At 42.2% G+C, this 26773-nt stretch overlaps 1 protein-coding gene across 22 annotated transcripts in view; it reads left to right on the top strand.

The window, feature by feature from the left end:
* The window catches only part of kif1aa (kinesin family member 1Aa), a 374456-nt gene that overhangs the window by 17611 nt on the left and 330072 nt on the right, over positions 1-26773 (top strand). For all 22 annotated transcript variants that reach the window (XM_087993839.1, XM_087993838.1, XM_087993837.1 and 19 more), the window contains exon 2: positions 1828-2001. In XM_087993839.1, the coding sequence (XP_087849965.1) occupies positions 1896-2001 (106 nt within the window). In that variant the 5' untranslated portion in view covers positions 1828-1895. The remainder of the gene's footprint in view (positions 1-1827; positions 2002-26773) is intronic.

Below are 26773 nucleotides of genomic sequence, written 5' to 3'. Positions count from 1 at the left end.
AGCTGTGTTCGACCCATTTGAGGAGCTCTTCATCCTCCTTGCCCTACAATGTTTTTCTCCTCATACTAAGTTAGGATAATTGATATTATTACTGCTGTATTATTAAATTCCTCTTCTATTTTCCTTCACATTTGCCCTTTTATCTATTCAATATTTGGGATCTGTAGTAAATACTCAGCACTTTGTCAACCCCTTCAATGTTCTTTCACTTTAATCAAATAAATTCTACTTTTGAATGCTCTGGTGAACAATCCTTCAATCAAACCATAATATTGTCTTTGTGGCCTGGTGGCTCAGTGGTTAGCACTGCTGCCTCACTGCGCCAGGGACCTGGGTTTAATCCCACCCTTGGGTGACTCTTTGTATGGAGTTTCTACATTCTCTCTGTGCCTGTGTGAGTTTCCTCCCATCATCCAAAGATATGCAGGTTAGGTGGATTGGCCCATGGGAAAATGGCAAATTACTGCGGATGCTGGAATCTGAAACCAAAAGAGAAAATGCTGGAAAATCTCAGCAGGTCTGGCAGCATCTGCAAGGAGAGAAAAGAGCTGACGTTTCGAGTCTAACTGACCCTTTGTCAAAGCTGTTTGGAGTTAAGGTGTTGAATAATACGAAGGATGAAATGAACCTGTGGACCAGGACAGCTTTGAGAGAGAGTAAGTTGGTGCTGCTGGAGAGAGTTGTCCAGTGCTTTCATGTGGCAGCGCATGGCCCTGAGTATGGCTTTTAGGATGCGGCGAGAATAACAGTTGGAAAATTGTTGTATATCATGCAAGTACCTGTAATCCTGGAGGCTGCATGGGGGGTGAAATTTGAGTTGAAATCCACGTGGAGTAAGTCGGAGGTGAAGACAGTCACTGAGGAAGGAAATATGGTTGTGGAGGCGAGTTTTAGTAAATACCTTGTCTAACACTGAGAGAGAGAAGGAAAGCAGTGAAGGTGGACAGAGGGAGAGAGACAAACCAAAATCCTGTCGGAGAGAAGAGCAGTATTTCTTCAGGGTAGGCATTGCTGGAAGAGAGGTGGCAGTGGGTTAAACACTGGATACAAGCAAATTACTGCGGATGCTGGAATCTGAAACCAAAAGAGAAAATGCTGGAAAATCTCAGCAGGTCTGGCAGCATCTGTAAGGAGAGAAAAGAGCTGACGTTTCAAGTCTAACTGACCCTTTGTCAAAGCTGTGGGAAATGCAGGGTTATGGGGATGGGTCTGGGTGGGATGATGTTCAGAGGGGTGGTGCGGACTTGATGGGCCAAATGGTGTGCTTCCATACTGTAGGGATTCTATGATTAATAATGGAAACAGCTTCTTTTGTTCTGTGCCTTTTCCCTCCAGATTTGCTCCTACCTTTTCATATGTTTAAATCTCTGTTTATCCATGCGATCATGACTCGATATAACAACTTACACCTGGTGACATTTCCTCGTAACATTAATATGCGTATATTTCAACACCATGCCTGCCAGGTTTGTCACATGTCTCTGTCTAATTCCTTGGTCTTTGTGCACCATTCTTTCTCCTATTACTTTGTGTTCCTCCAATGCGATGTCATTGGCACACCCAACTGAATCATAGAATCAAATCATAGAATCATGCAATGCAGATGAAGCCCTTCAGCCCATCAAGTCTGCACTGAGTGCTGTACTCAGGTTGCGTGGGTGGTGGCGCTGTGCCCGTGTTGGTGGTGGTGCCATTGTTGGGGGCAGGGTTTAGGGCCTGGTCCAGGATCAACACCGGGGCTCGTGATTCCTGCCCCTGACCCTGTTCACAATTTTCCTGCTTCTTTACTTTCCGTTGACTCTCTTGCCTTTCTCTCCCTCTCCTCAGGGCCGTGCTCTGACCAAGACAAGGACAGATCAGCTAAGCCTCTCTGTGGAGAGCCTCCCGGAAACAAGATGGCCGGTGCCTCAGTGAAGGTGGCGGTGAGAGTCCGGCCTTTCAACTCCAGAGAGATCAGCCGAGAGAGCAAATGCATTATTCAGATGTCAGGGAACACAACAAGTGAGTATTTACTTCCACACTGTACTGTTCAGTCTGCACTGCCAGCTACAGCCTGGGAGGATTCTGAGCCAATCGAAGGACAAAAGCTGATTATGTAGGTACCAATAACGTCTTAGCATGGTTGAGTACTCACCATCGTTCTGCTATTTGGTGTCATCAGGGTGTTCTCCAATGTCCTTTAAAATATTTCTGTGTATCCGTGATTTACCATGAGTGTGAAGTGGATATTTCATTGACCACAACTGCTGGTGGTCTCTTTTAGATTAATCATGATAGGACCTCATGATTGGTTAGCAGGAACTCCTTAACCAGTGTTTACAATGAATCACTGTCATTTTGTTCATACAAAGGGGAGATAGGGCCCCATTGTGGCACAGGGGTAGTGTCCCTACCTCTGAGCCAGGAGGCCTAGGTTCAAGACCGACCTGCTCCAGATGTGTGTAATGACATCTCTGAACAGCTTGAATAGAACATATCCAGAAGTGAGATGCTGTAATCCGTGGAGATGATAGCAAATCATAGCCACTGTCCCAAAGTGGCTAACTAATGAGATGCCATGCTATGCCAGCCAAGAAGATATCAGCATCACTTCTGTCTAAATGTCATCATTAATGGGAATAGTGTTATGGGGGGTGGGCAGGGGTTGCTGCAGTAAATCTCTGTGCAACAAAGAAGTGTCCACTGAGTCCTGATGGGCGATGCTGGATAGTGAATGCTAGCTGTAGAAATGACGTACCGGTAATTAAGTAACCTCTGCTTTGAGAGTGGTGTGTGGGTAGAGGCAACTCGTACTGGTGTTCCCAGTAATAGTTAACAGCTCCAGCAGAGGAGAAGAAAATTGGAAGGGAATGGATAAGATGGATCTAATGAGTTTGTGTTGAACAGAGGACACTCTCCCCTGATTTTACTGTGGTGAGGTTTCATTAAGGTGAAAAATAGAGGTGGCGGTTTGAGAAGTTACAATCTGGGCGTACAGAGCAATTAGTATAGTTGACCATTTTATATTTGTTTTCAGCATGAAAAGTTTCAGTCAAACAAGTTCTCTGTTTATTAATTGGAAAGTTTGAGTTTCATTGGGTGGAAGATGTCAGCCAAACACACAATCACACTCAGTGTGGCATGGAACAAATTGGAATTATAGTCGAAGGAGCAATGTCCTAGTAAAATGATTTTTTGCTGGTAGCCTGTACTTTAAGACTTCTTCAGGTTAAGATGACTTATGCCTTTCCATCATTCTGTGGTTACAGCTGAGCTCCAAGTACATTTTTGATTCTGATTCAGCCTGTTCACAGTTAATGCTGGGCTTAGCCCCAAAGGATCCTTCGATGTCCAACAGAGATTTACCTGTACTTCCACACACGTCATCTACTATATCCATTGCACCAGATATAGTCTCCTCTACAATGGGGAGACAGGATGTCAACTTGCAGATCGTTTCAGAGAACATGTCTGGGACACCCACACCAAACAACCCAACACCCCGTGGCTGAACACTTCAACTCCCCCTCCCACTCCACCAAGGACATTCAGGTCCTGGGCCTCCTCCATCGCCAAACCCTTACCACCCAATGCCTGGAGGAAGAAAGTCTCACCTTCCGCCTTGGGACCCTGCAGCCACATGGAATCAATGTGGATTTCACCAGTTTCCTCATTTCTCCTCCCCCCACCTTATCTTAGTCCCAAGCCTAACTCGGCACCATGCTCTTGACCTGTCCATCTTCCTTCTCATCCATCCATTCCACCCTCCTCTCCGACCTATCACTTTCACCCCCACCTTCAATTACCTACCACATTCCCAGCTACCATTCCCCCACCAGCCCTATGCCCCTCCCATTTAACTCCCAGCCTCCTTGCCTCATTCCTGATGAAAGGTTTATGCCCGAAACGTCAATTCTCCTGCTCCTCGGATGTTGCCTGACCTGCTGTGCTTTTCCAGCACCACACTCTCGACTTAGCAAACTACTCAGAATACATTGCAGTGATGTGACCTGACCCTGCATGGCCAAACTGACCTGATTGAACTGTTGCCACCCTCTGATCCTACAACTCAATCTCAGTTTAAAACTGCTCTGTCTTCAATACCTCTGTCTGACTGGTGTGATTTACATGACTAGGTCTGCTTGAGATGTCTGCTGTAAAGAAATTCATTGTGAATCTCTTGAAGATTTCATTCCCTTTACTGCTAAAAAATTACAGATCAACATTGCTGCCAGATGTATCCATGAGGAACTTATTTTACTCGATAATCTGCATTTCTAGTGAGACTCTCGATTTGGCAAATCCAGGGTGCCATATTTTGGACTTAAAACAGAAAGTGCTGGAGAAACTCAGCGGGTCTGGCAGGTTCTTTGAAAAGAGGAAAGGAGTTAACATTTCAAGTCCAGTTTCACTCATCTTTAGAATGACCATATTGAGGCTCTGTCTTTTTCATATGTACTCCCATTAAACATAAATTGATGAGTGGAGTGAAGGAAGTGGGGAATTAGCACTGATGTGAGAACCTGACTAAAGTTAGGGATATGTGGATGGAAGCCAATGGTGGACTCTGAAAGTGTCATCACAGCCTGTGTTAGTTGTCTTGAGTGGACCTTAGCTCAGAAACTTTGACTGCGACAGGTCAATCAGACTGAGTTGGTTAATAATCAGTTTTTAATGACTTGCTGAAGTCCACATATTTTCTAACTGTTTCCTGCAAAGTGTGTGTCATTGGTAAATAAAGACAATGCGTGCTGACCATCCTTAAATGGAAATCAGGGAAAAAGCTCCCAATTGCTTGGAGCCATGCGTGGTACAAAGGTGGCAGTTGTTGGAAGTCAGTCATCTCACCTCTAGGAAATTATTGCACGAGGTTCTCAGGGAAATGTTCCAGGCATAAACAACTTCAGCTAATTCATCAATGATCATCATAAGGTCAGAAGTGCAGATGTTCCTTGATGATTACACAATATTCTGTACCATCCATGACTCCTCAGATACTAAGGCAGTCTATGTCCAAGTTTAGGAAAACCTGGACAACTTCCAGGTTTGGGGCTGACAAGTGTGTAAAATCTGCACTAGACATGGTGACAAGTGGTGATCATCTCCAGTAGAAGAGAATCTAACCTTGCATTCAATGGCATTACCATCGCTGAATCTCCCACTAACAACATCATCAGCTTACCACTGACTAGAAATTGAATTGGACTAGCTATATCAACACTGTGGCTGTAAGGATAAGTCTTGATCTTCTATTGTCAGCTCGAAACTCCTGCTTATCCAATGTCTGTTCTCCATGTACAAGGCATAACTCAGGAGCACTATTGAAATCTAAAATAAAACCAGAGAGCTCCAGATGCTGGAGGTCAGAAGCAAAAACAGAAATTGGTAGAGAAACTTGGAAGGTCTGGCAGCATCTGTGGAGAGAAAGCAGAGTCAATGTTTCAGGTCCAGTGACTCTTCATTAGAGCTGATAGTAGCTGGGAAAAGATGGCATGTATGCTGAAGTCAGAGGTTGGGTGGATTAGGGAGTGATAGGTAGAGATAGGTAGGAGATAGGTAGAAATGGAGCCCAGAGAAAGAGAAGGAAAATTAGGCAAATGAAGGGATGGATAATGGTAAGCCAAGGGAGGAGAAAAGCTGATAATGGGGACCATTAATGAAGTGTTGTGCTGAATGTAGCCCATATGATGACAAGGCCTGGGATGTGGCATGAGAGTGAGTCAGGGAATTATGGAATACCCTCCACTTGCCTATATGATTGCAGCTGCAATAAAACTCAAAAAACTAGATACCAGTGAAGGAAAAGTGGCCTGCTTGATCAACACTTTATCCAGCACTTTAAACATTCACTCCTTTCATTACCAGTGCTCAGTGGTAGTCATGTGTACCATCTACAAGGTGTACAGCAGTATCACACTCAGACATCTTCAACTGCACCTTCCAAATCTGCAACCCCCTAGCTTCTAGAAGGACCAGGGCATTGAATGTATTAACATGCGAACATATGAATAATGAACAAGGGTAACTAACATGGAATGCTGGAGAAACGCAACAAATCTGGAAGCATCCCTGGAGAGAGGAAACAGGCAAAAGCTTGAGATTGGATACAACCTTTCCTCAGACGTTACAAGAGTAAAAGGTACAAATGTAGACCACTCAGCCCTTCAATCCTGCTCCACCATTCAATAAAATCACGACTGATGCTAACCTCAACTATACATTCTTGCATATTCCCGATTAATCTTTCATTCCCTTGGTAATCGAAATCTTTCCTCCTCTGCCTTAAGAGCACAAAGATTCTACATCCAATGCTTATTGAGAAAGGGAATTCTTACCCTCTAAGAGAATTTTGTTTTTCCTCATCTCCATCTTAAATGGGCAGCCCCTTATATTTAAACAATAACCCCTAGTTCTAGATTCTCCTACAAGAGAAAACATCCTTTCCACATCAACCTGGTTACGACCCCCTCAGGATCTTATATGTTTCAATTATGTAACCTCTGAGTCTTCTAAACTACAGAAGATTCAGGCCTAGCCAGTCTAATCCTTCCTCATAAAGTGAGCTCCAGGCAATGCATCAACATCTTTCTCTAAGTACAGTGACACTGTAAAAAGTATTCCAGATCCGGTTCCACCAAAGCCCTATATAACCAAAGCAAAGCCTTCCCACTCCTGTGTTAAATCCCCCTTGCAATAAAACAAACATGCCATTTACATGATATGCTTCTTTCCATTCTTTCTATCAAAATACACAAAATCACACTTTCCTACATTGAACTCCAATTGCAAGATCTTTGTCCACTCACTTAACCCTGTCTATATCTCTTTGTAGGCTCCTTATGTCCTCTACACAGCTCACCTTCCGACATACCTTTGTGTCATTAGCAAATTTAGCTGCCGGACCTTTGATCCCTTCATCCAAGTCTTTTCCATAAATTGTAAAGAGTTGAAGCTCCAGCACTGACCCATGTGGCACCCCACTCACGCCATCCTGGCAGCTTGAAAAAGACCCATTCATTCCTGCTCTCTGTGTCCTGTTAGCCAGCCAATCTTCCACCCATGCCAAGATGTTATCCCTAACACCAGGAACTTTTATTTTCCTCAGTTGCTTTTGATGTGAAACCCTATCAAATTTTCTTTGGAAATCCAAGTACAATCAGTTCACTGCTTCCCCTTTATCCACAGCAAAGGTTACTTCTTCAAAGGACATAACATGATTTAAAGTTGATTTCCCTTTGAAATAATCATGGTAGCTCTGCCTGATTACCTTGAACTTATGCAAGTGCTTTGTTATAACGTATTTAATGTTAGCTACTAACATTGTCTTCCTAAATAAAAACTGAAAGTACTGCAGATGCTATAAATCAAACAAAAACAGAAATTGTTGCAAAAGTTCAGCAGATCTGACACCGTCGACGGAGAGAAATCAGAGTTTAACATTTCAGGTCGAGTGATCGTTCCTCAGTTCCGATTTCTCTCCATAGATGCTCCCAGACCTTCTGAGCTTTTAGAGCAATTTCATTTTTTTTTGTTTAACATGTTCCTCCTGACCGATGTTAAGCTAACTGGCTGGAGCTTTCCACTTTTTGCCTCCCTCCTTTGTTGCATAACGGAATTACTTTCACTGTTTTCCAATCTCTCGGAACCTTTCCTGAATCGAAATGCATTTTGGAAAGTTAAAACCAATGCTATCTCACCAACTACTTCTTTTAATACCCGAAGATGAAGTCCATCAAGACCCAAAGACTTGTCAATTCACAGCTCCAACAATTTACTCAGCAGTGCTTCCATGGGAATTGTAATTTTCTTCAGATTGCCTGTCCTTTTCAGTTCCTGATTTACAGCTATTTCCAGAAAGTTGTTTATATCTTCTTTAGTGAGTAGTGTGCAAAATATCTGTTCAATTTGTCTGCTGTCTCCTCAACTTCCATTACAAATTCCCCAGACTCATTTTCTATTGGACCAACACTTACAATGTTAACTCATTTCTTTTTTAAATATCTGAAGAAACTTTTCCTTTTTTTAACATTCTTGGTTAACTTTCTTTCTACTCTAATTTTTCCCTCCTTATTAATCTTGTAATTTTTTTTTAACTTTTTCTTTTACCCTTAGTAGCATCAACACACAGAGGAATCTAGACATGCATGTGCCTAGTTCCCTGAAAGTGGCAACACAAGTGGATAAGGTGGTCAAGAAGGCATTTAGCACATTTGCCATCATTGGTCGACGCATAAAGTATAAAAATTGCAGTTCAGCAGAACCTTGGTGAGGCCACATTTGAAATATTGTGTACAATTCTGGTCACCACAGTGCAAGATGTATGTGGAGGCTTTGGGGAGGTTACAGAAACCAGTGTGTTGCCTGGTTTGGATGATATCAACATTGAGGAGAGATTGGACAAATTTTGTTTGATTTCACTTGAGCTTTGAAGAATGAGGGGCAACCTGATAGAAGGTTTACAAAATTCTGAGAGGCATGGATTAAATGGATAATTGGAGTCTTTTTTTATAAGGGTAGAAATGTCAATAACTAGGGGACATGAGTTTAAGTTAAAAAGGGGTAGGTTTATAGGAGATGTGAGAGGCAAATGTTTTATATGGAGGATGGTAAGTCCCTGGAATGTGACTCTAGAGGAGCTAGTGGAGACAGTTACAACAGCAATATTAAAGAGACATCTTGACAAATATATGGATAGGCAGTGAATAGAGGGATACAGACCACATAGAGGTAAAAGGCTTTAAGTTTAGGAAAGCATCATGTGTTGGTGCAGTCTTGGAAGGCAGAAAGGCTTTTCCTATGCTATACTGTTCTTTGGTCTTTTTATGTTCTGTTCAATCTTCTAACCTGCCACCCATCTTTACAATTATATTTTTTTTCTTTGAGTTTGATGCAGTGTTGGACTTCATTAGTTAACCACTGATGGTGTGTCTATCCCTTACAATTTTTCTTATTTGTTGGAATGCATCTATTCTGTGTTCCAGGAATGTTTGCTATTGACACATCCCTTAACTTAACTACCATTTCACTTCAGCAAACTCTGTTTTTATGGTCTCATAATTGCTCTTGTTTAAATTCAAGGTAGTAGTCTTGGACCCACGCTTCTCTCCTGTAAATAGTACAAAAACTTATTCACATTATGCTTGCTGCTACCCCAGGCACTTTCATTATGAAGTCAATAATTAATCCCTTCTTGTTGGTCAGAACCTGATCTAGTGTAACTTGCTCTATAATTGCTGTCATAACATGCAGGTCTAATAAATTGTTCTAAAATCATGCAATGAATTCCTCCTTTAGCCAACTTTTTCCCATCTAATCTCTTTTGACAAACTCTCATTATTTCTTCCTTGATGCCCTGTCCTATTGTGTGGTTACTATTATGCCACCTGTACACAACTTCCACAAGCTTTTATCATTGCTTAACTCTACACAGACTGTTTCTATATCTGAATTTAGGTCAGCCCTTTCTGTTGTGCTAATGGTTTGTTTTAGATCATAGTGGTATCCATGAGCTCCCAACTTTGGCATTCTTTGAGTTTTTAATGAATAATTTAGTTTTATTATTCATTTGTTTATTTTGCTTTTTATGTATTAAGTTAATTTTAACACCAATTTGTGTACTGTGTTAAAAAAACTTGAGAATAGAATAAAATACATAGGAACAGTATGAATACCTCTTCACCTAAATACATGGGAACATTATGGACACCCCTATACCTGAATACATAGGAACAGTATGGATACCCCTATACCTGAATACATGGGAACGTTATGGACACCCCTATACCTGAATACATGAGCACAACTTGGATATCCCTACACCTAAATACATGGGAACATTATGGACACCCCTAATACCTGAATACATGGGAACAGTATGGATACCCCTATACTGAAAGACTGCAGAAGTTCAAGGATGATGCTCGCCATCACCTCCTTCAGGGTAATTAGGGAGAGGTAGACCTAGCCAGGGACATCCACTTTCCATGAACTGATTTATAAAAAAGACAAACCTATCACTCGCTGCACACAGACACAGGCTGCTTCAATACCTGAGGAATTGTGAATGGTGCTGAATGTGGTGCAATTATAACACAGGTCTCTACTTCTGACCTTACGATGAAGCAAAGGTGATAGATCAAATAGCTGAAAGTGTCTGAGCCTCCATCACTACTCAAAGGAGTTCCTGCAGTGATGCTCTGGGACTGAGATAATTGGCCTCTGACAACCACTATCATCATACTCTGTGCTAAGTCTGACTCTGATTGTAGACAAACTTCTCCCCTCCAATCCCTGCACTCTGATTCCCATTAACATCAATTTTGCCACCATAATCAAGTGCTACCTCCCCAACTATGTTCAGCTCTTTTGTCCCTGTTTAGGCTAAAGATTATTGAGATCAAAAACTGAATGGCCCTTAAACTGAGAATCAGTGAGCAGCTCCTTGCTGTATAAGTGCTGCTTGATTGTCAACAGTTTCCTCATTCACTTTGCTCGTCGTCAAGAGTAGGTTGATTGGGAACTAACTGGTCAATTTTATTTGACCTGGGCAGTGTGTCATGTGGCAGGGAGGTGTGGCAGCTGTAGCTATACTGGAATAGTACTGTCCATGTACAGAAGGGGTAGGAACCGCGGTACAAATCTATTATCTGCAGTTTTCATTTCTGGGCTCCAAACCAGGTAAGCTTTGTAAGTCTTGTAATGATTCTTAGAGTTTTTAAGCCTAGACCTTGATAGCTATGGTTCTACAAGACAGCACTGTCACTGATAAGCAGCCTCACAGGGAGATCACAACTTGGCTATTATAGCAAAATGTAGAAATGTCATCTCTATGGAGCAAGTTGGTATTCTTCTGGAGTTGAGGATTCAGCAAGGTTGTTTTTACCCACTCTGTTATGTACACCTTTTGATGTGAGCAAAGTCTCTTCTCTAGAATTGTATTGAATTGCTGGAGATCTGAAATAAAAACAAAATATGCTGGAGAAACTCAGCAGGTCTGCCAGGATCTGTGGAGAGAGAAACAGAGTCCAGCATGACTGTTCTTTGAAAGCGAAGAGAGATGAAAGGTGGTGTGTTTGAGGATGTTTAAAGAAGGGGCATGTGGAACAAAAGAGAAGTTTCAAGAAAAGTTAGAGGGTCAGAGAGATCAAGGGTGGCATGTAACGAAAGGTGGAAGGGGACTGGCAACAGTTGCAGTAAAGAATCAAAAACAGTCGAATCTGTATTAGTAGCAATTTAAGGGTCAGCTTTGTCCAGAAGCAAAAGCACGCGAACAATGTATTGGGAGTGTAGAGGGGTAAAGTTTCAAAATGGATATGGGAAGTTGTTGAACTCCAAGTTGAATTGGGTCTCGAGTTGGGTGCTGGTCCTCCAGCTTGTGCTCGGCTTTACTCGAGCACTGCAGACAACCTGGTACAGACGTAGTAAACAAGATGGTGTATTGAAATAGTGGTGACCAGAAGATTGGGACTGATTGGGGTGTTTCACAAAGCCTGCATTTGATTCCCTCATTGAAGAAAACAGCCCCCACAATGTGAGCTTAGGTTAGATTGAAAGAAGTACACTGCTTCACCTAGAGAGTGTGGCTGGGACCTGAGACAATGAGGAAAGGGGAGGTTAAAAGCTAAGAATTATGATATGTCCAATTGCATGGAAAAGTGCTGTGGAATGGGAATGAGATGCTGGTCATGATAAGGGGTGAGAGTAGAAGCTATGGGAAATAGGGCCCTCAACTGCAAATGACCTATTAATTGGAGTGGCGGGGGGGGGGGGGGGGGGGGAATCCTTGGATGAGGAGGAAGGGCAAAGTAACTGAAGTGCTATACTTGGATGAAGCATCATTGGAGAGAGAGAAACTGGGAGAATGGAATGGAGTTCCTTACAGGAAGCAGGCTGGGAGGAATTGTCGGAGAAAGTGAGGACTGCAGCTGATGGAGATCAGAGTCGAAGAGTGTGGTGCTGGAAAAGCACAGCCGGTGCACACCATACAGGCAGCATCCGAGGAGCAGGAGAATCGATGCTTCGGGCATAAGCCCTTCATCAAGAATCAGAATCTGTGAGGAATTGTAGTCAATGTAACAGTGGGAGTCATTGTCTTTGTAATGGATATTAGTCAACAGGCTGTCCTTGGAAATGGAGACAGAGAAGAGTCAGAGATGGACCAGGTGAAAGTGAGAGAAGGGTGAAAATTGGAAACAAAATTCATAAATATTTCCAGTTCCAGATGAGAGCAGGATTGACTCTAAGACAGTCATTAGTTTACTAGAAAAAATAAGCATGGGAAAGATATGTGCTTATAAAGAGATATGTGGTTTAATTGGGACCCATGCAAGTGCCCATAGCAACCCATTTTAATTGGAGGAGGTGAGGCTAGATAAAGGAGAAATTGTTCAATGAGATAATAAGTTGAAGGGAGGGAGGGTGGGCAGTGGTGGATGACGACTGTTTGTGCCTCCTTTCATGGAAGAAGCAGAAACTGCCAACCATCCTGGTAGGGGTGGAGGTGCAGAGGGTTGCACTTTGAGAATGAAGAGGGACTATTCAAGAGCAGGAAACCAGGAGTTGTTGAAATGATGTAGGGTGTCTAAAGAATCAAGAATGTCGGGTGGGAGACATTGGACAAGGAGGAAAAAGAGTCAGTCAAAATTGAAACACTGGATCTACCATGATAGTCCTGTGGTGGGCTCTTGGAGGGGGCTTTTTGGCGCTGTGGGACTATGAAATGGGAAGCTGTAGGGGGAAGGTCTCAAGAAGGATGAGGTCAGAGCTAGGCCTTTTCACTGCTGGGATTGTGGACCAGTGATGATAAGGTGCGTGCCTGATGTTGTAGATCAGTGCAAAACAATGTCAGTATGCCAGGTGACAACAGCACCACCCTTTTCAGCAGGTTTGATCACAAAGTCAGGGTTAAATTCCTGAAAGCATGGAGTGCAGAAGGAGTCAGAAGAGTAGATAAATTGAGATAGCCCATTTCACACCAATAGTTCTTATCGAGATCAAGAATGGGCATGAGGCTACAGGGACGGGTCTAGGTGAAGGGTAAGTATTGGTGACGGGTGGAAGGTCCAGTCAGTGAGGGGCAGACTCCTGCTCAAGGAAATGGGTGTGGAAGTGAATGTGATAGAAGCTGTGCAACTCTAATCTCATGATTGTTCGTAAAGGGCGGCACAGTGGCACAGTAGTTAGCACTGCTGCCTTACACCGCCAGAGACCTAGGTTCAATTCCCACCTCAGGCGACTGTCTGTGTGGAGTTTGCACATTCTCCCCGTGTCCGCGTGGGTTTCCTCCGGGTGCTCCGGTTTCCTTCCACAGTCCAAAAATGTGCAGGTCAGGTGAATTGGCCATGCTAAATTGCCCGTAGTGTTAGGTGAAGGGGTAAATGTAGGGGAATGGGTCTGGGTGGGTTGCGCTTTGGCGGGTCGGTGTGGATTTGTTTGGCTGAAGGGCCTGTTTCCACACTGTAATGTAATCTAATCTAATCTAAACTCCTCTGTCGTCTATCGGAACTCTGGTGTAAGTACTTACCTATCTTTACTGTGTCCATTTTAAACCTTTTTAGCCTGTTGACGACATTGAGCTCTTTTACCTCAAAGCGGTTGATTTTACATTGTTTATTTGTCTTCCTTTACAAATACTTGGAGGAAGTAGCCTTCCAAAACATGAGCTCTGTCGTGTTCATTCCACATTCCAGTTCCGTTTCCATCTTTTATAATTTTTCAATCACTGATCTCTTAGCTCCTGTTATTTTCTCCACAAATATGTTCTGTTTATTGAATTTGTTATTATGTAATGATTCAACTTTAAAATTAGATTAGATTACCTACAACACAGAAACAGGCCTTGCAGCCCAAACCCCTCTGACTAATGCACCTAATACTATGGGTAATTTAGCATGGCCAATTCATCTGACCTGCACGTCGTTGGAATGTTGGAGGAAACCCACACAGATACGGGGAGGATGTGCAGACTCCACAGAGGCATTCACCTGAGGCTGGAATCAAACCTGGGACCCTAGTGTTGTGAGACAGCAGTGCTAAACACTAAGCCACCGTGCCACCCTACATAACGTGCAAAGCAAATCAGTTTCTTTCAGTCCCGTAAGTGGCAATCTGAGAATCCTCGTTACACTTCCAATTACTGGTGATATTTATAACATGCATTTCATGAAAAATATACAACTTGAGAAGTTTTACATGGTTTCTAGCTCCTCAGTGTACTGCTGCAGGAGGGCCTTAGATTACAGACTTTCCCCATTCAGCCGCTGCAACCATTGGCCCAGTGTTTTTTTCATCATGTTGCCCTGGACTTTAGACCCTGCCTGTGTTATGACCAGACACTGATGGTTATGGTTCAAATGGGATATCCCAAATCATTACAGCCTCTTGGTGAGATGGATGAGCTGACTTTATTTACCTGCCTCTTGATAGGTTGCAGGAATGTCAATGTAAAATGGATTCACTCAATTAGAGACTCATTTCTCCCAGACCCAAATTTACTTACATTTTAAAAGGAGCCAAATTAATTAGCCTTCCTTGAATTATCAGAATAAATTTGTTAATTACTATGTGAAAAGAAATCGCAACAGAACATACATTAACACAGAGTACAAATAAGAGAGTCCAAACTAATTAAGGAAAAAGATGTACCTATCAGTCTCTGAATTGTTCATGAAGGAGTAGGTAAGACAATGCTGTGGCCATAATTGGATGACATCTGTAATGTTGATGTTGGAAGGTAACCAATCTACTTTCAGATTCTTAGTTGTTGATGGACATTCTGGTGTTCTGATTCCTTTTGACAATTACTGAATTCCAGCATTCACAATAAGGAGAGTCTTACAGCTTGTTTTACCTGCAGTGCAGGGATGGTGAAAATGACTATTCTCAAATATATCACCCTTATAGCACTCAAGTCCATAAACCAGGATGTCCAGTTAATAATACTCACAAATTAATGTTGGAGACAGTTCTCAACTCCTTTGTTTGTATATTCTGGAAGGGTTAAACAGATGGCTGTGTAAGAGGTAGCTTTCTGCTGGAAGGGTTGGCTAGGAGTAGTCAGCCCCCTCATTATCTCTTCCTGTGAAGACTCTCCCTGTGTGAAGTTTCCTTGACACTTTACAGGTTTAACATTCCATGAGGACTTTGCCAGACTGTTCACTGCTTTCTTTTTGTTTAATTACAATCCTCTTTTCCAAATAAAAAAGCACATTTGGGAATTGAAGGTTTAACGTGTCTAAGATACTTTGGCGTTATGGTCAGTCCTGGTAACACTGGTCTAGAACACATGCTAGTTGACACTTTTATGTTTTGTAGAAATGTACAAAAACATGTTTAATTCTCAGTCTCTGCCTCTCGAAACACATGCACGAAGTTCTTGGTTATTGAGCTGCTCAGAGTGAACCTTGACCAGAAATGCTGCATCTGTTTCCAAACATAATTTGCAAAGGGCAACCTTGCCTGAGTTTGGATTTAATTGAACAACATCTCGATTCACATGTTAAATGAAACTGCGCTGAGCAGAACATGGCAGAATTTAATGGTCAGGTAAAGAATTTTGCCAGAAAAGCTGATTGTTGAGCAATGCAAATGTTTAAGAAAATAGTTTGACTTGTAACTAACGTATTATCCCAGTGGGAAAGGGTTCTAGGAAGGGATTAAACTGATCATGGCTAACCAGGAATAGCTTCAAAATTGACAGAAAAGAAAACATATAATGCGGCAAAGCTTAATGGTAAACCCGAGGACTGGGAATGTTTTAAAAAACAGCAAAAGATAGTAAAGAAATAGTGAAGAGGGAAAAGATAAACTCTGGGGGTAAATAGTATCAAAACAGAATACAAGAGTTTCTTCAAGTGTATACAAAAGAAGAGAGAGGTCAAAGTGAACACTTAGAGAATGAAGCTGGGGAAATGATAAAGGGGAAGCAGGAAATTGAACACCTACTCTGTGTCAGTCTTCATGGTAGGAAACACTGATAACATTCCAAAACACTAAATCAGGCTGCAAAAGGAAAAGAACAAATGATTACAATAACTGTCACTAGCGTAAAATTATTAGAGAAACTAAGAGGGTTAAAGATTGGTATATCTCCTGGGTTCAATGGATTGCACTCTAGGATATTAAAGGAAGTAACTACAGAGATAATGAATGCTTTGGCAGTAATCTTCCAAACATTAGATTCTGGAAACGTCCCAGAGGATTGGAAAACTGCCAATGTTATGCATTTGTTCAAAAAGGGAAGGAGACACAAAAACAGCTAACTACAGGGCAGTTAGCTTAGCATATGTCATTCAGAAAGTGTTAGAGACCATTATAAAGAATGTAATAGTATTAATACATGATGTAACATGGCAGAGTCAAAATGGCTTCATGAAGGGAAAACCATGTCTGACAAATTTATTAGGATTCCTTTAAGATGTAATAAGCAGGATAGGTAGATGGGAATCACAAGACGTTATATTTCCAAAGTATTACCTCTTGAGATTTTCCAAAAGGTGTTTTATAAAGTATAACATGTAAGGAACCCATGAAGTTGGGGTAGTATAAGTATATGTGGAGAGGATTGGTGTGCTAAGAGAAGATAGAATTAGGATAAGGGGAGCACTTTGAGAATGACAGTCTGTAACTAGTGGAGTGTCACCATGGGCCACAATTATTTACAATATGGATGAATGACTTGAATGAATTGTAGCCATGTTTTTGAATGTCTCAAATATAGATTAGATCCCCTACAATGTGGAAACAGGCCCTTCGGCCTAGCAAATCCACACCAGTCCTCCGAAGAGTAACCCACCCAGACCCATTTCCCTCTGACCAATGCATCTAACACTATGGGCAATTTAGCATGGCCAATTCACCTGGCCTGCACGTCTTTGGATTGTGGGAGGAAACCCATGCAGACACAGGGAGAATGTGTAAGCGCCACACAGACGGTCTGCCTGAGGTTGGAATTGAACCTGGGACCCTAGTACTGTAAGGCAGCAGTGCTAACCACTGAGCCACCATGCCACCCCCACAATAGGAAGACAAGTGGTAAGGATGACACAAAGAGTCTACTGAGGGATCTAGGCTGGTTAGGTGAGTAGGAAAAATCTTGGCAGGTGGAATATAATGTGTGAAAATGGGATTATACACTTTGGAAAATGTAGAGGAGTGGAATATTATTTAAATGGAGAAAGACTGCAGAAAGCCATGGGACAGAGTGATTAAGGAGTCTGCGTGCATAAGTCACAAAACACAAGCATAAATGTTCAACAGGTAATAGGGAAGTCAATTTGAATACTGGACTCTACTTCAAAGGGAATGGAGTATAAAAACAGGAAAGTTTTTGCTAAAACTATACAAGGCACCAGTTAGACCATATCTGGAATACTGTGAATGGTTTTAGTTCCCTTATGGAGGAGGCATTCCAAGGAAGGTTCACAGGTTGATCCTGGGGATGAAGAGACTGTCTTATGAGCAGAGGTTGAGCCTTTAGTGTTAGAACTCTCACTGATTTTTATTATTTTTTTCAATTTGGTTTGGAACTGTGAACTGGGAATTGTTAGCTGAGAATTATTTATGGACTTTGAAACAGATTGTGATAAAAGCAGAAGAACAGACAAACAAACATTTATTTGTGAGACCAGGCCTGGAAGTTAACTGCAGGTTGCGTCTTGTTTAAGAGGGTTCCTACAGACACAATGACTCAGGAAGAGCATTGTTTAATATAATCCTCATTGCAGATGACAGAATTGGCTATTAATGAGGTCAATACCTGGGAATTGGTTCTGGCAAGTTTGGTGAGAGACCCAATGTTCAAGCAGATGGCAGATCTTGAATGGTAACTGAGGCCTTGGGAAGGCATTCTGTCTATCAGGGTGCAACCAGAATTGAAGTTGGTTTTGTTAAGCTGTGTTTTTAGAGGAGATGAGCTTGTCTATTGACAAAGATAATGTGAGGATTTGAAAACTCTGTGCCTAATCTGCTACACCACTTTTGGAAGCCCAAAGAATAGAAAGTTGAGTCAGAGATACTGCTGCCTTTACCTGGGTGAACTGAGAGGGTAATCCTGATTGACAGTTTCAGAAAAGCAACCAAAGAGTCCACATTTGTTCTTGTGAAACAACACATTGTGACTAGGAGAAAGTGAGGACTGCAGAGTCAAAGTCGAAAAGGGTGGCACTGGAAAAGCACAACACATCAGGCAGCATCCGAGGAGCAGGAGAGTGACGTTTTGGGCATAAGGAATGTGGAGGGGGCAGGGGGATGACATTGTGACAGCCATTTAAGTAATCTAGCCAGTTTTTTTTTCTTTTATTTATCTCTTAACTGTGTGTTTGCAGGCCTGTCTTTTATGTGAACGAACACTGAAAACAATTGCTTACGGTTTAAAGTATACACATTAACCAAATCAATTGTTTAATTTTCTGTCTGCTCAAGTTATTATGCATTTAATAAATAGTTGAATCTTTTATTTGAGATACAAAATCGATGTCTGGAAGTTAATTACAGTATTTGGAAATTCTGGGATTGGTTTTTCAAAAAGTTAGGAATCATTGGAGTCACTATTGGGATTGTCAACAGTTTAAATTTACTGTGTTGCAAGTACAGAGGTAGGAAAGCTGATTTACTTTGGCTGTCTATCACTGTGTTGTAACAATTGGTCGTATACTCATTGGAGTTCAGAAGGATGAAAGGTGACCTCGTTGAAACATGCAAGATTCTTGGAGGATGTGAAAGAATAGTTTCTGAGTGTTTGTTTCATCTTGTGGGAAAGGGTAGGACATCATCTCAGAGTAAGGGGTCACTCATTTCCAACAGAGCTGAGGAATTCCTTCTTTCACAAAGTGGTGAATCTGTGGAATTCTTTACCTCAGAGGGCTGTTGAGGTTGGGCTGTTCGATAAACTAAAGGCTGAGATGGACAGATTTTTAATCAAGGATAAAGTAGGAAAGTGGATTAGAGGATTATCAGATCAGCTATGATCGCAGTGAATGGCAGAGCAGACTCAATGGGCCGAATGGTCTACTTTTTGTTTCCGTGCCTTGTGGTCTTCCGGTCTTCTGCTGGTCGTGAAGGACAATTGGAGCCTATTGCGAATTTCTTCCTTAAACCCCAATTTGGCGACAGATCCACCAAGTAGGTGTGTGATATTCTGTCAAAGGCTTTCTCCTGGTCCTGGCCACACGAGGCACTTATTCAACCTGCTGCATCCTCACATAAATGAGCAACACAAGGCTATCAGAAAGCTTCATGCTAGTTAGAGTACTGAGGGAAAAGAAATGCCTGGTGTTCACTCTCGATCACAACGCTTCTTGTCTATTCCCTAACACTGTCTCTTCTCTCCCTTTTCTAATTGTTTCTGCTTTTCACATTCGCTTCAGGATTGCTGAGGTAATTTATCATTTTCTTTTACTCTGAACTTCAATCAATGTTTCATTTGTTTATTTGAGTTTTTTTTTAAAAGTGCCCATTTATTTTCTAATACATAATTAAAGTGAATTTATTCGTCCTTCATAGGCAGTGATTGATTTGTTTAATCTTTTCCTTGTCATTTAATTTACTCCCTTTTAATTTAAATATTTGAATCCACATGTTTGTCTATTTGCTTCTCAGTCCATGTTCAACATCCTATGATAAAGGCACCGTGGAAATGCTATTTCTTTAATTTCCTGCACATTATCTGAATCCTGGGCAAACAATAAGCCAAAAGCCTCATCTTATGTCCTTGAGTCATAATGTATTCAGGAGTTAATTACATTGACTCTGAACAACTTGGGTTTCCCAGTTTATGGCTGATTTGCTTGAAGTCTCCTATCAAGCAAACTATTTCCACATACCTAGAAATACATAGAGGTCTTGGAATCAGGTCATTCATTGGATTAGATTACATTACAGTGTGGAAACAGGCCCGTTGGCCCAACAAGTCCACACCGACCCGCCGAAGCGTAACCCACCCATACCCCTTACCTAACACTGCGGGCAATTTAGCATGGCCAATTCACCTGACCTGCACATCTTTGGACTCTGGGAGGAAACCGGAGCACCCGGAGGAAACCCACGCAGACACGGGGAGAACGTGCAAACTCCACACAGTCAGTCGCCTGAGGCAGGAATTGAACCCAGGTCTCTGGCGCTGTGAGGCAGCAGTGCTAACCACTGTGCCACCGTGCCACCCTATCTATTCAGTCTATCAATTTGTGTTACTGTTTGACCTCTACACAACAAATATTTCCAGCCATGCTCAGCTTCTTCAACCACTGATTCAAAGCAATCTTCATCTCAATAAAAGAATGGATATATGACTAGGAAGGGTTTAGAGGGATATGGACCAAATGCTGGCAAATGAGACGAGATTAATGTCTGGTCGGCACGGACGAATTGGACCGAAGGGCCTGTTTCCATGCTGTACAATTCTATGCTTTATGACTCTAGTCACAAACGTTGAAAGTGATTTCCACAGCCTCAGCTCTCTGGTGAAGATGTATCTCCTGCTTTCTGGTCCCACTCTATTACATTTAATCTTCTGCTGAAGTGCCCTCATTCCTGAAATCTCAGCTATTGCAAACCACCTGATTCTATGTACCCTGTGCCATCCTTCTGGAAGTTCATAGTATCCACAAATTGTTCAAAATGGAAGAACAAGGGACTATTTCTGCCGACTACCTTAGGCTATAAAAGGATGGTCAAAATGGGGTCTTAATCTGATTAGTCACGTTTAGCATGAGATGTCATCTTCGGTAAAAGAGTCAAAAAGTGTGAGGGATGGCCATCTGGAAGCTTGTTAAACAGGAGACAGCGACTTAAAATGTCTGCTCATGGTCAATAAAGAGGTTACACAGCACTTTGTCAGCTAGCACTTCAATGGATACTTTCTCCTCACAGTGCCTTGGCAGCAAACACGCCACTTATGTCTGTTTCAAGTGGTACTTAAAGGGATAAGAGGGTAAGAGAGGAATAGGCCTCAATCAAGCCGTCTCTTCTCTTCAATAAGATCATGGCTGATCTTCAACCTCTACGCTAATTTCCCATCTGATCCCCATATCCAATAATTCTCTTGGAATCCAAGAGTATATTAATCTCAACCTTGAATAACTTTTATGCAGTAGAGAATTCCAAAGATTCAACCCCCTGAGTGAAAAATAATTCCTTATTCTGGGACTATGGGGCCTCAGCTCTAAACTCTTGCACTAGGAGGAAGACCTTCCTTCATCAATCCCATTAAACCCTCCCAAAGTCTTTGATGTTCAAATGAGATGACCTCTCATTCTTCCCTAGTCTGAAGAGTGCAGGTCCATTCTACTTAATCTGTCCTCACAACCTCCTCATTCCAGGAATCAATCCAGAAAACCATCATTGTGCAGCCCTTGAGTTAAGTACACCCTTCCTGAGGTTTGGATACCAGACATGGTCTTATCAAAGGCCCTTTTCCGTTACAGCAAGACTTCCTAACCCTTGTATTTGTGGACCAATCCAGAGCGAGAGGTGGTAGTTTTAGGTTAAGAGATTGCAGAATTAAAACAGAGATAAGGAAGAATTATATCTTTCAAAGGGTTGTGAAGCTGTGGAATTTGCTGCCCCAGAGTGAGTTGGATACCTGGACATGGAATAAATTTTGAGGAGAGCGAGAGATAGATGTTTAATTAGTAACAGGTTAAAGGGTAGTGGGGTTTTGTGGCACAGGCAGGAAAGTGGAGTTGAGATCAGGAAGGGTCTGGGTGAGATATTCTTTGGAGGGTCAGTGTGGACTTGTTGTGCCAAATGGCCTGTTTCCACACTGTAGGGATTCTGTGGTATTCTATGATAATACTCCCCACTTGTCTGGATGAGAGATCACGGAGCAGGTTCGAGGGGCTGAATTGCCTAGCTGTGCCCAATTCTTTTGTTCTTATACTGCAATATCCTTCCATAAAGGCCAATATGAGCATTCACCTTCCTGCTTCTTTGCTGTGTATTAACTCCCTATGTTTCAGGTACATAGACATCCAAATCTTCTGAACACCAGTGTTCATAATTTCCAACCATTTGAGAAATTTATTTTTATTCTTCTTCACAAAGTGAATTTTTTTCCTCACGTTATATTATACTGCATCTGCCACCTGCTCGCCCACTCATGTAACCGATCGATTCTTTTTGCAAAACTTTTTCACTTAATTAGCAATTTGGATACCTTACTTTCAGTCCGTTCATCAAAATGAATGCTGTAGCTTGTAAACAATTAAGGACTTAGCACTGACCCTTGTGACAGCTGGTAACACTTTTCCAAACTTGAAAATGGACCTGTTTATTTAAACTCTTTACTGACCTTTTAAGAAATCCTCTCTTTTTGCTTCTATGCAAATGTATCACTCCCATCCATGGTCCCTAATTTTGTGTGCCTCCTCATTCGAAATGCAGATAAGTGACATCCACAGATTTATTTTTTAACTATTCTGCTGGTTATTTCCTCACTCAGAAACTCACCACTTATTGGGACACTATCAACATCCTGGAGTTATCATTGACTAGAAACATTTAAATACTGAGGCTACAGTAACTGGTTAGAGGATAGGAATAGTGCGGCAAGTTACTCTCCAAAGCCTATCCACCACCTACAAGATTGTGAGTAGGTGGCATAGTGGCTCAGTGGTTAGCACGGCTGCCTCACAGTGCCAGGGACCCGGGTTTGATTCTAGCCTCCGGCGACTGTCTGTGTGCAGTTTGCACATTCTCCCCATGTCTGTGTGGGTTTCCTCCTGTTGCTACGGTTTCTTCCCACAGAGATGTGCAGGTTAGGTGAATTGACCATGCCAAATTGCCTATAGTGTCCAGAGATGCGTAGTTTAAATGCATTAGCCTTGGGAAATACAGGGTGGTAAGATGGGGAAGGGTCTGGGTGAGATATTCTTTGGAGGGTCAGTGTGGACTTGTTGTGCCAAATGGCCTGTTTCCACACTGTAGGGATTCTGTGGTATTCTATGATAATACTCCCCACTTGTCTGGATGAGTGCAGCCCAACCACACTCGGGAAGCTTGACACCATTCAGGCAAAGCAGCCCACTGACTGACACCATATCAAAAACACTCCCTCGCTCCACCACTGATGCTCAGTAGCAACAGTGCGAACCATTTACAAAATGTACTGCAGAAATTCACCAAAGATCCTCAGACAGTACTTTCCAAATCCACTTCCATCTGGAAGGACAATAACAACAGATACATGAGAACACCACCAACTGCATGTTCCCTTTCAAGCCTCTCACCATCTGACTTGGACATATATCACTGTTCCTTTGGTGTCACTGGATTAAACTCATGGAACTCCCTCTCTAACAGCATCGTGGGCCAAACTACATAAAATGGATGCAGCAGTTTAAGAACGCAGCTCACCACCACTTACCCTGAGGCAATTAAGGATGAACAAGAAATGTTGTCCTGGCCAGTGAAGACCATATCCCCTTAATGAACCAAACTCAAACCTCTCACATTCTTGGTCATTGTTGCTGTGCCTGTGAAGAGGAGTTGTGAACTACATCGGCTAACATGCTGGGACACTTTGACAAGACATTGAGTTCCAAAATGGGAGCAAGATTTATTCTGGACATTCTCTGGAAAACTTGCGGAGAAATATTAAATGTTGTGGCTTATATGTGTCACCAGGGGAAAGGGAATGCTTGGCCATTGACATCATGGTCGGGTGTACCTGTTGGTCTGGATAAGGAATGGGACGAGGACACGAGGGAGGGCAGCACAGGTAGTTGAAGGAGCGAGAAAGAGAGACAGGAGGGAGGTGGCTTCCACTCCCTCCCTTGAGTACAGGACATCACTCCTCCCCTAGGACCCCCTCACTAGGACCCGCAGAGCCATATCTGAGAACTAGTCCATCTTCTCCCTTGGCTGATGAGCTACTTTTTAACGTGCCTTGTTGCACCAACCAGAACAACCACACAATAAGTGGAAGCAGCTATATTGTCCCATACATGTTAGCCCCAGTCAATACTTTTGAGTGTTAAATCTGTATATTTGTGGTTTAGCACCTCTGGTCAAGTCTAAATGACTTCCCCCCCACCCCCAATACAGGTTGTTCTGTGTGTTTGTTAACACAAATTCACTACAACATGATTGACGAATTGGGGACACTGTTTCTAAAACGTGAAGTTTTAAATTGTGTATTGGTTACAATGCGATTCCAGCCCCATTGGTTTAAATGATGCTACTATTACGTGATTTTCTTATAACATGGGATTGCATGAGAACAGAATTACAGTATTATAGTTGAACTGACTGTATGTGCTAAACCCAGACTTTCAAACAGATTAGTCTAATTTGCATTGAGCCTATTTGTCCAAAAAAAACTCTCAAAGTGCAGGGAAAGGGGGTTAGTGTGGATGGACATTTTGGCTGGCATGGATCAGTTTGAGCCAAACGCTCTGTCTCTGTGCTATAGGACTCTATGACTATGACTCTATAGTAAAACCTAAATTTCCATTTGCTTTAGTTTTGTCCTTTTCAAGCTGAGATGAGCTGCTTTTAACGCCCAGTGAATCCCTATCACCATATCCCTCTGCTCTTTCACAGCAGAGTATCATTATGACTGTTGTATTTTTTCTTTCCCATCTCATTGAATGATGACATGTCTACTTCATTATGCCATCTTGACAGTCCTTTACCAACCCGTGAAGAGGACATCTACCAATATAAGGCCAGACTTATTAGATATTGCGATACATGGCTTGACTGTAGATTGTCTGCAGAGATCAGTGTCCCCTCAATCACAAAGCTCATCGTAATGTCACTACTTCGATACCCAACACATCAAATGAACTTAAGACTGTTGTGGCTCTGTATGTTCTGCCCTACCCTACCACCCAGCATCCTCATTTCCCTCCGGTTCAAACTTCATAGAATAATCCATGTTTTCTGATTTTTCACCCTGTTTATCTTGTACTGTGAGTCATTGGTAGTCTTTTTACCTTTAATCTAATAGTTTGAGTTCAAGTTCATAGAATCCATAGAGGTTCTATCTACTCCAGATGTGTGTAAGAATAATCTTTCTGGACAGATTGCCTATAAATATCTATAAACAAAGTATATGCTGACAATAATAATTGATAACTGCGTAGGCTCACCTCTGATTACTTGCATGCACAATAAAAAAAAACTGACATAAAAAAACAAAATAATTCCTCTTTGCTTGACACTTCTTTATATTTGGCTCAGTGGTTAGCACTGCTGTATCACAGTACTAGGGAACCAGGCTCAATTCCAACCTTGGGTGACTGTCTGTGTGCAGTTTGTACATTCACCCCATGACTGCATGAGTTTCCTCTGCTGCTGCAGTTTCCTCCCACAGTCCAAAGATGTGCAGGTAAGGTGGATTGGCCATGATAAATTGTCCGTAGTGTCCAGGGCTGTGTAAGCTAGGTCGATTAGTCGTGGGAAATGCGGGGTTATAGGGAGGGGGTGGGTCTGGATGGGATGCTGTTCAGAGAGTCACAGTGAACCTGATGGGCTGAATGGCCTGCTTCCACACTATAGGGATTCTATAATGATATAATTTAATTCAGTTCTTTTAATTTTTATGTGTTTACTAGCTTTTTATATTTATTTTAAAAATGTGTCTTAGGTAACACTCTCACTTTGCTTTAGGGCTCTTATGGTGGATAAGAAGGTCTGGGTTCAAGCCCCATCTGCCCCAGACGTGTGTCATAACAAATCTGAACAGATTGATTACAAGTATCTACAGCATCCCAGGCTTTATGAATAGGCACATAGAGTACAAAAATAAGGAGGTTATGTTAAACTTGTGTAAAGCAGTGGTTTCATCTCAACTGGAGTATTCTGTTCTTGAAACCACACTTAAGGTGGATGTGAAGACGTTGGAGACAGAATGGAAAAGATTCACAAGAATGATTCCAGGGATGAGGAACATAATTTACTTGGAGAAATTGGGACTATTTTCTTCAAAGAAGATAATGCTGGAAGACTTTATATGGGAATCCTAAATCATGAGGGATCTAGATGGAGTAGATGGGTTCCCATTGGGGGAAGGGTGGAGTACAAGAGGCCACAGATTTGAGACAATTGTCCCACATCCCATTGGCCATACTTGAGAAATCATTATCAGACAATGAGTGTTTGGGATCTGGATTGCACTGCCAGTGAGGATAAGGAAGGCAGGTTCAATCGAGGTTTTCAGGATGGATTTGGATGAGTATCAGAAAAGGAGGAACGTGCAGGATGACAGGGATAAGGCTGAGGAGTGGCTCCTTCAGAGAACTGGCACAGAGTGGATGCAACAAATGGAGTCCTTCTAAGTGTGAACCATTCTGCGATTCTTTCAAGACTGAGAGAGATTCTTGTTGGGTATGGAAAGTGGGAATAAGGAGCAAAGACAGATCAGTGTAACTGGGATAGCCATGACTTAATTTAATCTAGAGATTGAAGACTAGAGTCCATTTCTGTTTCTATCGTTATGGTAGACCCTGAAAATTCCCAAACAAGGATGGCAGAGTGGGAAATAAGGTAGAATTCAACACCTCTCACATCACCATTGCTGACACGTGCGAGCTTTCTCTTAATGAGGGTCACTGTAATCCTTAGCAGTCGCTGTGCCTAGCTGCCAAATTTCAGGCTGGCTTCAACCTGACACCAGCGCACTTGAATAATTTACATCCTCAGTGGGTGCGAGGGATCACTCAACACGACAGGGAACAACTCGCACCAGCTGCTGTCCTGTGGTTTTCCAGTGAATCCATTTCCCTTCCCCCACAGCAGATAGTCAACAATATTGCATTGAGATGATTTTTTTCTGGGATTGAATGTTTGCCCAGCA

The sequence above is a fragment of the Chiloscyllium plagiosum genome, unplaced genomic scaffold (assembly GCF_037043375.1).
Source record: "Chiloscyllium plagiosum isolate Xiang-an unplaced genomic scaffold, Cpla_swu_hap1 HiC_scaffold_13, whole genome shotgun sequence".
In the NCBI taxonomy this organism is placed as follows: domain Eukaryota; kingdom Metazoa; phylum Chordata; class Chondrichthyes; order Orectolobiformes; family Hemiscylliidae; genus Chiloscyllium; species Chiloscyllium plagiosum.
This window is presented reverse-complemented; position numbering and strand designations above follow the sequence as displayed.